The sequence below is a fragment of the Stegostoma tigrinum genome, chromosome 35 (assembly GCF_030684315.1).
Source record: "Stegostoma tigrinum isolate sSteTig4 chromosome 35, sSteTig4.hap1, whole genome shotgun sequence".
Classification (NCBI taxonomy): domain Eukaryota; kingdom Metazoa; phylum Chordata; class Chondrichthyes; order Orectolobiformes; family Stegostomatidae; genus Stegostoma; species Stegostoma tigrinum.
Window position 1 is genome coordinate 16,942,813 of NC_081388.1, and position 13,185 is coordinate 16,955,997.

Sequence of the window (13,185 nt, forward strand, 5' to 3'; positions counted from 1 at the left end):
CTGTCAAGCTGGATAATTTGCTCTGATTGTTGTAGCTGCTTAGAATAATGGAAGCAGAGGCTATTCAGCCCATTGTGTCTCTACCGACCCTTCAGTCCTGAGGCATCGCCAGTTGTCTCTTGCCACTTGGACCATATTGGTTCATAGATTTTTTCCCCCTGTCTTCTTTCCCCCTCCCCCTCAGGTTTTTATGTCACCCTTGTTGTAAACCGCTGGTGGAACCAGTACACCAGTATCCCGCTCCCCGACCGGCTCATGTGCGTCATCTCGGGGAACGTGCATGGGGCGGACGAGCGGGGTCGCATGCTTCGCCGGACAATGATGAGATATGCCAGCCTCTCTGCCCTCCTCATCCTCCGCTCCGTCAGCACTGCCGTCATCAAACGCTTCCCCACCATGGATCACGTCGTCGAGGCAGGTAAGGCGACTGCAGGAGGCATCGCAGACCTCTCAGGAGCTCGGAGCTGTACCTTGCATTGTCCAATTGCAAAATGCTGCTGCCATTATTTTGGGAAGGGAAGGAGGGAGGGCAGGAGAGACAGAAACCCACTGTGTTTAAAGGACAATTGGCTAAAGAACCAGGGAGAAAAAATAACGTTTTACACATTGGAGAAGTGTTCCAAAGAAGGGTCACTGAAATGTTGACTCTGCTGGCACTTTCCACAGATACTGCTCAGGACCTGGTGTTTCTCCAGCAATTTCTGCTTTTGATCTTATATACTATCTTGCTGTGATATTGAATGCCACAGTCTGTGATTTTTCTTAGAAAACAATGAATATAGAATGTGGGCTAGGTGAGCTTTCTTCTCAATCAAGTGAGGTCCACAATAGACATTAAGAACCTGGTTTAATGGGCTTTTATTTTATCACATCATAACATGGGTCTTGAGGTCTGCCCATGGTGGATGCTGGATAAGTTGGCATGATGGGTTTCGGGGCAAAGATTGGTGAGCGGGGGCATGAGTTAGCACTGAGCCAGGGCTATTGAGGGTGGTAGGGAGAGGCATGGAGAGTATGAGGGGCCAATGGGAGCACGTACACAGTGTAGGGTGACATGCACCGGCATGGGGAGTATGAGGGGCCAATGGGAGCAGAGACACAGTGTAGGGTGACATGCACTGGCATGGTGAGTATGAGGGGCCAATGGGAGCAGAGACACAGTGTAGGGTGACACGCACTGGCATGGGGAGTATGAGGGGCCAATGGGAGCAGAGACACAGTGTAGGGTGACACGCACTGGCATGGATGGCATCTCGGGTATGTGTGGGGGTGAGGACAGGAGCGCCTCTGTCATCTCCACCAGCCTGCCAGGACAGTGGCGCTCATCTCGTTATGGCCTCTGGTGCTTCTCTGGTGTTGATCGTTCTGCCGTTGCTGACCAGGTCCTCAGTTGCCTCGGGTCAGAGTTCGGAAATTGCCTCCCTGTGTGTCTCTCCACCTCTGTTTATCCCTTTTAAAATAACCTTTGAAACCCACTTCTTTGACTCATGCTTTTGCTCATCTGACCCAATAGAGCACAAACCCTCATAACATTTAAGAAATATTTTGATGAGAACCTGCAGTGCCAAAGCATACAAGGCTCTGGGCCAAATCCTTGAAAATGGGAATAGAATATGTAGGTGCTTGTTTTGACTGCCGCAGAAGACCCCTATGACTCTAGTAACAGCCTATGTGGTCACATTTTGATTTATAATGCTCTTGTGAGGCACCTTATGGCATTTTATGATGTCAAAGGGGCTCAAGAAATGTTGTTTATGGTTGTCATGGCAACAGTATTCCCTGCCCACTACCAAACTGAAATATTTCATTGCCAACTGGAAATGATGGTCAAGGAAATGGATTAAGGATAAGAATAATGACAAGAAGATGACATATGAACACATGAACATAAGAACTAGGAGCAGGAGTGAGCCATCTGGCCCCTGAAGTCTGCTCTGCCATTCAATAAGATCATGGCTGATCTTGTCATGGACTCAGCTTCACTTACCTGCCCACTCACCATAACCCTTAATTCCCTTACTATTGAAAAATCTATCCATCATTGCCTTAAAAACATTCAACGAGGTAGCCTCAACTGCTTCGTTGGGAGGGAATACCACAGCTTCACAACCCTTTGGGTGAAGAAGTTCCTCCTCAACTTGGTCCTAAACCCGCTCCCCCCCTTATTTTGAGGCTACGCCTCCCAGTTCTTGACTGAAGTATTCCAGCTATTAGCACTGGGATCATTGAATGTAACCTGTTTCCTTTGCAGGGTTTATGACCAGAGATGAGCGAAAGAAGTATGAAAGTCTTCACTCTCCCTATAACAAGTACTGGATTCCTTGTGTCTGGTTTACAAACCTGGCCGCAAAGGGCCGTAAGGAAGGCCGAATCAGAGATGACAACGCCCTCAAGCTGTTAATGGAGGTATTGAGTTTTCAATGTCATTGAATCTAGATGATGTTGTAAGATGGAGGCCCACATGATTCAGATCGTTTCCTCCCAGTTCCTGTCTCTTCTTTGACAGTTTTGACATCTAGCGATGGACCAAATAGCCTCCTTCTGTGCTGTGTCTATGCCGATGTTGTTCAGTCTCACTCTGAGGGAGCATTGTTCTTGCACAGAGATTTTTGAATGGTCACTTCGAACAGAGCCACCGAGTGTCATTTGTCAGAGCTATTCCAAGCCCCTGTCATTTCGGATCACTCATCCGATGTCTTTTACCTGTCCAGCAGCTGGAATATCCAAATTTACAATGTCTCCACATTCTGGATGTGAGTTTGCTTGCTGAGCTGGAAGGTTAGTTTTCAGATGTTTCGTCACCATTCTAGGTAACATCATCAGTGAGCCTCCGACGAAGCGCTGGTGTTATGTCCCGCTTTCAATTTATCTGGTTAGGTTTCCTTGGGCTATAAATAGAAAGTGGGACATAACTCCAGCGCCTCGTCGGAGGCTCACTGATGATGTTACCTAGAATGGTGACGAAACGTCTGAAAACTAACGTTCCAGCTCAGCGAGCAAACTCACATCCAGAACCTCAACCTGAGCTACAAGTCTCCACATTATATGGAGAGATTATAAAGGATTTTCATCACTGAGACCTTGTTCCTGGATGCAACATGTGGCCTTAATGATGTCTTGGTGCCCACAAAGATTAGCATTTATATGGTGCCTTTCATGTGCCCAAATAACTCAAAGAGGTGCTTTTGAAGCATGTTTGTGATGTGTATGCCTGTAAATAGAGTCATAGAGTCTAACAGCATGGAGACAGACACTTTGGTCCAATTTGTTCATTAATCTAGTCCCATTTGCCAGCATTTAGCCATATCCGACCTATTCACATACCCACCCAGATAGCTTTTAAATGTTGTAATTGTACAAACTTCCACCACTTCCTCTGGCAGCTCATTCCATACACGCACCACCCTCTGTGTGAAAAAGTTGTCCCCTGGGTCCGTTTTAAATCTTTCCCCACTCTCACCTTAAACCTATACCGTTTTAGTTTTAGACTCTCTTACCTAGGGAAAAGACCTTGTCTATTCACCCTATCTATGCCCCTCATGATCTTATAAATCTCTATAAGGACACCCCTCAATGTCTGATGCTCCAGGGAAAATAGTCCCAGCCTATTCTCCCTGTGGCTTAAACTGTCCAAACCCAACAACATCCTTGTAAAACATTTCTGAACCATTTCAAGTTTCATAACATCCTTCCAATAGCAGGGACAGCAGAACTGAACACAATATTCCAAAAGTGGCCTAACCAATGCCCTGTATAGCTGCAACAAAACGTCCCAACTCCTATACTCATGTACTGACTAATACGTTTTTATTAAAGTGCATGAAGATTGGCTCTAGTTCTATCCTTCACCACTTAGCTTTCTGGAGTACAATGGCTCAAACATTGGATCACTGATTGATACGGGTCTGGGTTTAATCGTGCTTTATGTGCAAGACTGCTACAGTCAGATGTTGCTGCAGTGGAAAGATCAAGACAGATCCTGATCCTGACTTTCAATTTGCAGAGTTACACAAAATGGAATGTTGTCGCTTACTGCAAGGGGAGTGGAATTCACAATAAAGGATGCTTTCCTACCACTTCTACAGGGCCTTAGCAAAGCCACATCTCGAATACTGTGTATAGTTTTGGTCACCTTCTTCAAGAAAGGATGTAAATGTGTTAGCAGGAGCTTGGAGAAGATTTAATAGGCTGAGCGTCGTTCATTAGCTTTTAGAAGAATGAGAGGTGGTCATTGGGGTCACATGGTGGCTGGTGGCTAGCAGGGTTACCTCGCAGTGCTAGGGAACCCAGGTTCAATTCCAGTCACAGGTGATTGTCTGTGTGGAGTTTGCTTCCCTGTGTCTGCATGGGTTTCTTCTGGGTGCTCTGGTTTTCTCCCACAGCCCAAAGATGTGCAGGTTAGGATGGATTGGCTATGTTAAATTGCCCTCTCATGTCCAGGGATATGCAGGCTGGGTGGATTAGCCTTGGGAAATGTGGGGTTACAGGGGAGGGTAGGACTGGGTGGGATGCTCTTCAGAGGGTCAGTGCAGACCTGATGGGCCAAATGGTTTGCTTCCACATTGTTGGGGTTTCTATCTTAGTAAGACATACCAGGTCCTGAGAGGATTGGTGGGGAGGTGCCAAAATGATGGTTTCCCGTTGTGGGACAGACCAGGTTGAGGGGACACGGTTTAAAAAATCAGGAGCTCCCATTCAAGATGGAGATAAGGAAGATTGTTTTTTTCCCTCTGAGGGTTGAAAGTTTTTGAAACCCTCTTACTTAGAGAATGGTAGAAGCAGAGTCATTGAATATATCCAAGGAAAAGGTAAATAGATTCTGCATTAACCAGCCAAGTATTTTTCAAGTTAATCACGGGATCTGGGCATCACTGGCTAGGCAGCATTTATTGCCCTTTCCTAATTGCCCAGGGGGCAGTTAAAGGTCAACCAATGGGTCATTGGTTACCAGATGGATAGCAGATGGTTGCCATTGGATAGTCAAAGACTTTTTCCCAGCGCGGAAATGACTGTTACGAGGGGGCATAGTTTTAAGGTGATTGGAGGAAGGTACAGGGGAGATGTCAGAGGTAGGTTCTTTACACAGAGAGTGGTGGGTGCTTGGAAGGCGCTGCCAGCGGTAGTGGTGGAGTCAGATACTTTGGAGACTTCTAAGTGGCTCTTGGATCGGACGATATGGAGGATAGTAAAATGTAGGGTATGCAGGGTAGATTGATCTTAGTAGGATAATAGGTCGGCACAACATTGTGGGCCAAAGGGCCTGTACTGTGCTGCACTGTTCTATGTTCAGAGCTGTAGGTGGGGAATGTGGAGTTGAAGCCGCAGTCAGATTAAACATAATCGTACTTACTGCCAGGGCAGACCAGAGGGACTGAATGGCCTGCTCCTGCTTGGAGTACTCCTACGTTTGTCGTGTAGGAGGAAAGGTGGAGGACTGGGAATAACTCTCACAAAGAGCTGTCACAAACATGATGAGCTGAATGGCCACCTTTAAAGTTACAACCATTCTATGATGCTCGAAGACTATGTAATGTGGGAGAGGGATGAAGAAGGGACTAAGCCAGATGGTGAGACTTCTGTGATGAAGTGAGAGAATGGCCCTGTTGAGACCCCAGCAGCCCAAGAGAAAATGATGTCTGGAGAGGGGAGGGGAGGAATTGTTTATGTGTCTTTAATTGCAGAGTTTCGCTGAACCAGACATTCCAAAAGTACCAGTTACTTCCCACAAAGTGAATCCTCTGCTGTCTATAAAAAGTGCAGAGCTCAGAGAATGGTTTTCAAAGTGTGAGGTAATACATTTTTGGGGAAGGCCAACAAGCAAAGGAAATATGCAATGAACTGGGAGAATACAGAGCAGTGTACAATAACAGAGGGAGCTCAGAGTGAATGCTCACAGAAGACAGATATAAGATGATTGAAAAAGCATAGGGGAAAATATTTGTGCTTTTGTATTGACTATAAGAGCTGGGAGGTTGTGGTGGAACCAACTAAGCGCTTATAAGATGGACATTTATAAATTGGGGACCATCCTGTACATACCAGTAATTGGTTTTAATGCATAACAAATTACATTACTTTGATGTGCGTGGCTGAAGATTGTCCTTGATTTTGCCTTCTGTTTGAGCAGACTGTAAAGATCCCAAATTCATAATGTGGCATCAAACGATGTGATTAGATGCCAAATCACCTAACCAGCAAAACCAGCTTCTATCAATGCTCCATTTAATGCCTTAGAAACTTTGGGCAAATCAACCCCTAACCTTCTAAATTTTAGCTACCACAAACTTACCTTCTTTTTAATCACTCTTCTTCACATCATCCCTCGACAGCATTCTGGTCAATCTGTGTCAGATTTTTGTCTGGTAATTCTTTTTTCTGAAGCACTCGGAACCTTTGCTATATTAAAGGTGCGATGTAAATTTAAATTGTCGTTGGTTGCAAAGCAGCATCCATTCCCCTGAAGGACTTTAGGAGCGGGCCAGACTGACCGCAGCTAAACATTCACTGTGTTCCAAGCAGTCAATGAACAATGTCACAGGGAATCTACCATTCGGTGAAGAATATTGTGAAACATAAAAGACTGCAATCAGGTTTTGTTTTAAATTGCTGAAATACTCATTGTTTTCATGCTAATTCTGTTTCCTGAGGGGTGGTGGGGGGAGGTGTTATTGATGCTGTACCTAAGTCTGTGTACGTTTAATTTTATTTATTGTCCCCTCCTTACTGAGTTACACCCTCATCATACTTAGAGAAAAAATATTACAGTTTGATTTTTAATATTGTACTTTCTGTTGCCTGCTTATCTACTTCTTTTTGTCATTCAGGAACTCAATACTTTTAGAGCTAAGTGCAGCCTTCTCTTTCACTATGACTGGATCAGTATCCCACTGGTGTACACACAGGTAATGGGTTAAATGTTATTGACCATTGCACACTTGGTGAGGAGCTTCTCTTTTGCAACAAATAGCTCCTTATAGAGGAGTGTTCAGCATTTTGACAGCTTTTACCCACTGCTGGGTTCATTGACATTAGCCAGGGTAGCAGCAGAGATGCGGGAATCTGTTACAAAACAGAAGTTGCCAGAAAAGCTCAGCAGATCTGGCAGCATCTGTGGAGAGAAATCAGTAACATTTCAGGTCAAGTGACCCTTCCTCTGAAGGAATCTACTCATGGCTCATAGACTGATGAAGGCTCCTAATCATCATCTATTGGCTTATGTTGAAAGTGCATGATAACAGATCAGGACATGGAATTCACTAGTTTTAAAATTTCTCCAACCCCAGCCTCATCCCATGTCCAACCCTCCCTCTCATCCCCACCTCCTTAACCTGACCATCTTTTCTTCCACTTATCTGCACCTCCCACCTCACAGACCAATCCCCACCAGTCCCTACCCACACTCACCTATCGCCATCCCACCTACCTTCCCCAGCCCCACCCCTCCACTCTCTATATATTTCCCAGCTCCCTTTCCCCACCCCATTTCTGAAGAAGGGTCCCAACCCGAAACATCAACTTTCCTGCTCCTGATGCTGCTTAGCCTGCTGTGTTCCTCCAGCTCCACTCTGTGTTGTCTCTGACTCCAGCATCTGCAGTTCTTGCTATCTCCAGGTTTAGGTTTGGATGTGTTGTAGTGGTATTGTCCCTAGACCAAAGGTAAAGTCACCATAGTCCAACCAGACCACAGGGATATCTCTCTCATTAGAGAGAGATGACAACAGGTGGTTCAACCAAAGGGTCACCATGCCTCAAGGGAGGGAAGAGACTGAAAAGGAGAGTCCTTCATGGTGATCTCAGCCAGCGTGGGAATTGAACAATACACTGTTGGCATCATTCTGCAACATAAACCAGGCAGCCAGCTGACTGAGCTAACTAACCCCAGAGCATCAACCTGGGCCTTTGAGTTACTAACCTGGAGGTATGTTCCTGCACTGAGGGAATGCTGGCACCGTGTGAAACTGCAAAGTCTCAACATTCGTAAGAGACAAGGTTAGACCAGGACCTGGAGGATTCTTGTGGTGCAGTGGTAGTGCCCCTACCTCTGGGCCAGAGGACCATGTTCAAATCTCATCCATTCCAGAGGCATGGCTGAGCTGACAGATTAAAGATATCTACAATGTGACCTCTAGTGGTGAGATAGGGTTTTTATACCTGTTGATTTGACTACTTGCCAGACGCTGAGTTGCGCTGCTGTGAGGTGTTGAGCATGGAGGGGCATGGTGCTCCCTTTTGGAGGAAGAAATGGCCCAGACAATGAAGCACAGTTTTGGAGCAGCACTGACGGTGTTCTGGCACCTGGTTTAGCAACCCCTCAGATGGTCTCCTCGGGACAGAACACTGAGGTAGAAATATTCCAGACTCTTTCCATGCAAACACTAATCACATGTTCTCCCCCATTCTCTTCTGTCTCTCTCTCTCTCTCTACAGGTTGTTACAATCGCAGTGTACAGTTTCTTCATGACCTGCCTGATTGGACGACAGTTTCTTGACCCTGCCCAGGGTTATGCAGGTCACGACATTGACTTGTATGTTCCTGTATTCACCCTGCTTCAGTTTTTCTTCTACGCTGGCTGGCTGAAGGTAAGATCAGCGAAAGGCTGTGACTGTCAGTATCATTTACTGAATGAGAATCAGACTCTCAGAAGAGCAGGAATTCTTGGGCATCAATAAAAACAGGCAAAGTTGTTGAAGATTTTCATCTTGCACACATCAGGACACTTTGCAAGAATACCAATTCAAGAGAAAAACCAACACTTACACTGTTTTAGAGGAGAGTCTTGATTGGTTGGCAAGTGGACTCTGACTGGTAGAGACAGTGCCTTTGAGAAAGTATAAATGATTGACAGATGACTATCAGCCTTTATTTCAGTTTTAAACTAGGCAGGTTGACATTGATTGAAGGCATAAGCAGTGAATCAGTGACTATCTGTCACCTATTTTGTTGAGTTGAAATGGGTTCAATGTCTATAGATGTCCTTTTCTGTCTGCAAAGATCAGGATCCTGTGCAGTAATATATAGAGGGGTTCAGGTAGATAATTCTTCGTCAGTTCCATCACAGGTAGACAGGGTGGTTAAGAAGGTGTTTAGCATCCTTGCCTTCATTGCTCAGACCATTGAGTATAGGAGTTGTGACTTCACGTTGATGTCGTACAGCACGTTGGTGAGGTCAGTTTTGGAGTACTGTGTACAGTACTGGTCGCCTTGCTGCAGGAAATATATTATTAAATTGGAGACTGTTCAGAAAAGATTTACCAGGATGCTGCCGGGACTGGAGAGTTTGAGTTACAAGGAAAGGTTAGATAAGCTGGGACTTTTTTCATTGGAGTGTAAGAGACTGAGAGGTGACGTTACAAAGGTTTATAAAATCATGAGGGGCATAGGTGAATGGCAAAGGTCTTTTCCCTAGAGTAGGGGAGTTCAAAACTAAGGACTATGTTTTTAAAGAGATAGAGGAAAGATTTAAAAGGGACCTGAGGGGAAGTGTTTTCACACAGAGGATGGAGCGTACGTGGAATGAACTGTCAGCACAAGTGGTATATGCAGATACAGTTATAACTTCTAAAAGACATTTGGACAGATACGTGAAGAGGAAGGGTTTAGAGGGATATGGATTGACCACAGGCAAGTGGGACTAGTTTAGATTGGGAAACTTGGTTGGCATGGATGAGTTGGACTGAAGGGTCTGTTTCCATGCTGTATGACTCGAAATGTGCCACACTGCAGACTGTGGATCATCATTAATTGGTGCTTTCTCCATGGCAACACCTCTACCAGTTTAAGGGAAAAATGAAAGGCGTTGATTAAAATGTAACCTATCCCAACAATGTTCATGTTCCAAATCTCTCCCTGCACACTTAGTGTCTAAGACTGAAATATTCACGTTGTCCTATATTGTCATGACTCACTCAATAGAATCTCTGGAGTTCAGTCCTCCAGCGTGCGATAGATGCCAAAAAACTGAAGGGGGAGTTGGACAGGTTTTTAATTAGTGATGGGTAAGAAAATGGAGTTGAGGCTGAGGTGAGATTAGTCTTGACGGTATTGAATAGTGGAGCAGCCACGAGGGGCTGAATGGCCTGTTCTTGCTCCTTGTCCTTGTGTTCTTATAAAGATAGGGAAGTCTTGTATAGATTTAGCAAGACACTAATCAGACCACACCTGAACAGTGTCGGTGAAGAGTATTGGCCCTCCTACCTAAAGAAAAATAAATTGGCATTGGAGGCTGTCCAGAGAAGGTTCACTTGGTTAATCCTAGGTATACAGGGATTTTAGTTTTAATAAGGAGAGATTGAGTTGGTTGGACCTGTACGCAATGAAATTTATAGGAGGCCATTTTGAAATATGTAGGATTCTCAGGGGGCTTGATAGAATAGATGCAGAAAGGGTATTCCGCTGAATGGGGCACTCTCTCAGAGTAAGGGGTAAACCATTCTTGGTGAAGATGTGGAGATATTCCTTCACTCAGAGGGTGGTGTATCTTTGTAATTCTTTGCCCCAGAGTGGAGGCTCAGTCAAGCCACAGATTGATAGATTTCTGGATATTAAAGGCAACAAGGGGTTTGGGGATAGGCCGGGGAAAATAGCGTTGAGGTAAAACATCAGCCATGATCTTGAGTGGTGGAGCAGGCTCATTCAAGGGGCTCTTACATATCTCTTCACCTTGTGACTCATCACACTGTCCCCTTAGCCCTTAAAACATTTTCCCCCAATGCCTCAAAACTGAGACACTCAGTCTCTCTTTCCTGCTATCTGCACCAATCCCTTGAAACAAGGATGATGCCTGCTTGGTTTCACAAGTAGTGTGCCCTGGGCTTTGGGCAGAGAGGATGAGTGTTGTCCTGAGGGAGTGTGGATCTCAAGCCAGGGTTCTGCCTTCTGCTTTCTCCCGTTCTGCATTCTGTGCTTACCTGCAGTAGAGTTGAAGCAGTTAGTTTCCAACTGTATTGCTGCCTGTTGATGAGGCGCTACATGTTTATGGCATGTTCCTCCTCACCACCGATGTCAGCTTTCACTGAGGCCATCAGAGTTTCCCCCGCTGCCAACTCTCTTCATTTGCTACTTTAGCCCGGTCATTTGTGACCAGGGGTCATGACTGAGTGCCACCTTGATAGGAAACTTTACAACAACAACAGACTGGGCACCAAAATGAGCCAACCCTTTGGCACAATCCACAAGATACAATCAATTACTGCTCGGTTGTGGCCTTGAATCTCTTCAATTCCGTATACAAGGGGGTTCATCTCTCACTAACATCAGACAGAGCAAAATCATCCACTGTTCCTTCTTCAGAAAAGTACTACCCCTCCTATTATTATCATCATCATCATCATCAAAAGAATAACTTTAAAAGACATTGAAGATTTCCCACATCTCACCAACTATTGTCTGTGCGTCACCTAATGGTTAATCCAGAATGGACCTGGCTGGCCCTTTCCTCTTACTGTGACGTTGATATCTTGGGATTTAGGAATCTGGCTGTTTCATCCAGATTTGCCCACTCAGGAACCCATTTTGTGAAAGTACACAAATTGTACACTGCAGCACGCTTTCCAATTATGTCCCATTTTGCTTCTTGAGGTTGGCTCAATGAATGCTAAGATAAGAGCCTTCTGTAAGGTTGACATAGGTGTGTCTGATTACAGGTAGCAGAACAACTAATAAATCCCTTTGGAGAAGACGACGATGACTTTGAAACAAATCGTTTGATTGATCGGAACTTTCAGGTAATGACTGCAGCACATGGAGCGCCTTGGGATGGCATAGGGGCGGAGGGGATAGTACCTCAGCTGCCTTCACTGGTGAAGGGCCTCGACTAGATTTCAGAACACATGTGCTGAGCACTTTCCATTACTGTTAGACCCTGTATGTTGTTGAGAGTTTCTATGGTTGATTCATGATCTATGCCAAGCTCAGCTCACTTGTGTGTTTGGACTGGGAAAGTTCAAGACACAGTTCCAAGTCTGGACTGTGATCTAATGCGGCAACAGATTCTGTTGAAGTTCTCTCAGTCAACTGGTCTATTAACCTGCTAAAAGATGAATGGATGGCACGGTGGTAACGTTACTGCTCTTGCGATCCAGAATCCCAGGCTGGGCACCTGGGTTAAAATCCTACTGTAGCAGATGGTGAAAATCAAATTTAATATAAACAAAGAGGTAGGCCAATGGTGACCATGATGTGAAAACCAATCTGGTTCACTAGTGTCTTCTAGAGAAGGAAATCCTTACTAGCCCAGCCTACATGTGACTCCAGACCCACAGTAATGTGGCTGCCTCTTTCAGTCCTCATACATGACGAATGGTTGGCCATTGGCCAAGTCAAGCTAGTTACACCCGCGTCGCATGAACCAAAAATCGAACAGCCTATCTCGCGTTATGATTGACCACTTTTTGTAAGGTACTGAATATTTACCATGGAGCATTACATCAGCATGAATTCACACAGTCAGAAGAGGAGGCAAGAAACCTGGAGGGGTGGCAGCAGTGGGCGGGGGGGGGGGGCGGTGGTGTGGTGAAAAGCAAAAATCACTTTTGACTGTGTCGCCTGTTGCCCCCTCCATCCCAACCCACCCCTCCTTCCCAAAGTCTCTCCTAAGCATCCCTTGACTGAGTTACTCTTGTTGAGTTGGCTGTCCCTTTTTTGCAGGGTTGCATTGACTGTAGTTGTGACTGTTGCATTCAGGTGTCAATGATGGCGGTCGATGACATGTATCAGGATTTGCCCCTAATGGAAAAGGATCGATATTGGAACGAGTCCAACCCTCGTCCCCCGTACACTGCTGCCACCGTGTTTGTGCTGCAGAAACCTTCCTTTCAGGGATCCACCTTCGACATGACGTGAGTTGCTGTCACCTTCACATCATTGCACGCACGACTAGGCAGGAAGGACGGTCAAACTAGATTCCCCAGTGTGTTCGTTTAAATCCAGCTATTGCTCCATTTACGAAAGCAAACACGGCAGTGCACAGCAAGGCCTTGTATTTAAATAGATCCTTTCGTGACCTCGGTCTTTCCCAAAGCGCTTACCACCTGAGAGTGTAGTTGTTGTTTAGGCAAGGCAGCTTTCCATTTGTGTTTCATTTTCCCGTCTCAAAGGACACCCCTGCCTTGCCTTCTGAAGTTAGAAGAGTCTTTAAAATCTATGGTTAGTCCCCATAGTGGGGCAGCTTTAATATCAGAGGCTGA

The 13,185-nt window shown here is 45.5% G+C and overlaps 1 protein-coding gene across 2 annotated transcripts in view; it reads left to right on the forward strand.

The window, feature by feature from the left end:
- Positions 1–13,185, forward strand: part of best2 (bestrophin 2) — a 29,350-nt gene that overhangs the window by 11,396 nt on the left and 4,769 nt on the right. Inside the window, exons 5-10 of one of the 2 annotated variants that reach the window (XM_048521979.2) lie at positions 185–418; positions 2,252–2,406; positions 6,825–6,902; positions 8,428–8,580; positions 11,644–11,724; positions 12,647–12,837. In XM_048521979.2, the coding sequence (XP_048377936.2) occupies positions 185–418; positions 2,252–2,406; positions 6,825–6,902; positions 8,428–8,580; positions 11,644–11,724; positions 12,647–12,837 (892 nt within the window). The remainder of the gene's footprint in view (positions 1–184; positions 419–2,251; positions 2,407–6,824; positions 6,903–8,427; positions 8,581–11,643; positions 11,725–12,646; positions 12,838–13,185) is intronic. The other variant, XM_048521980.2, reaches the window with a different exon arrangement.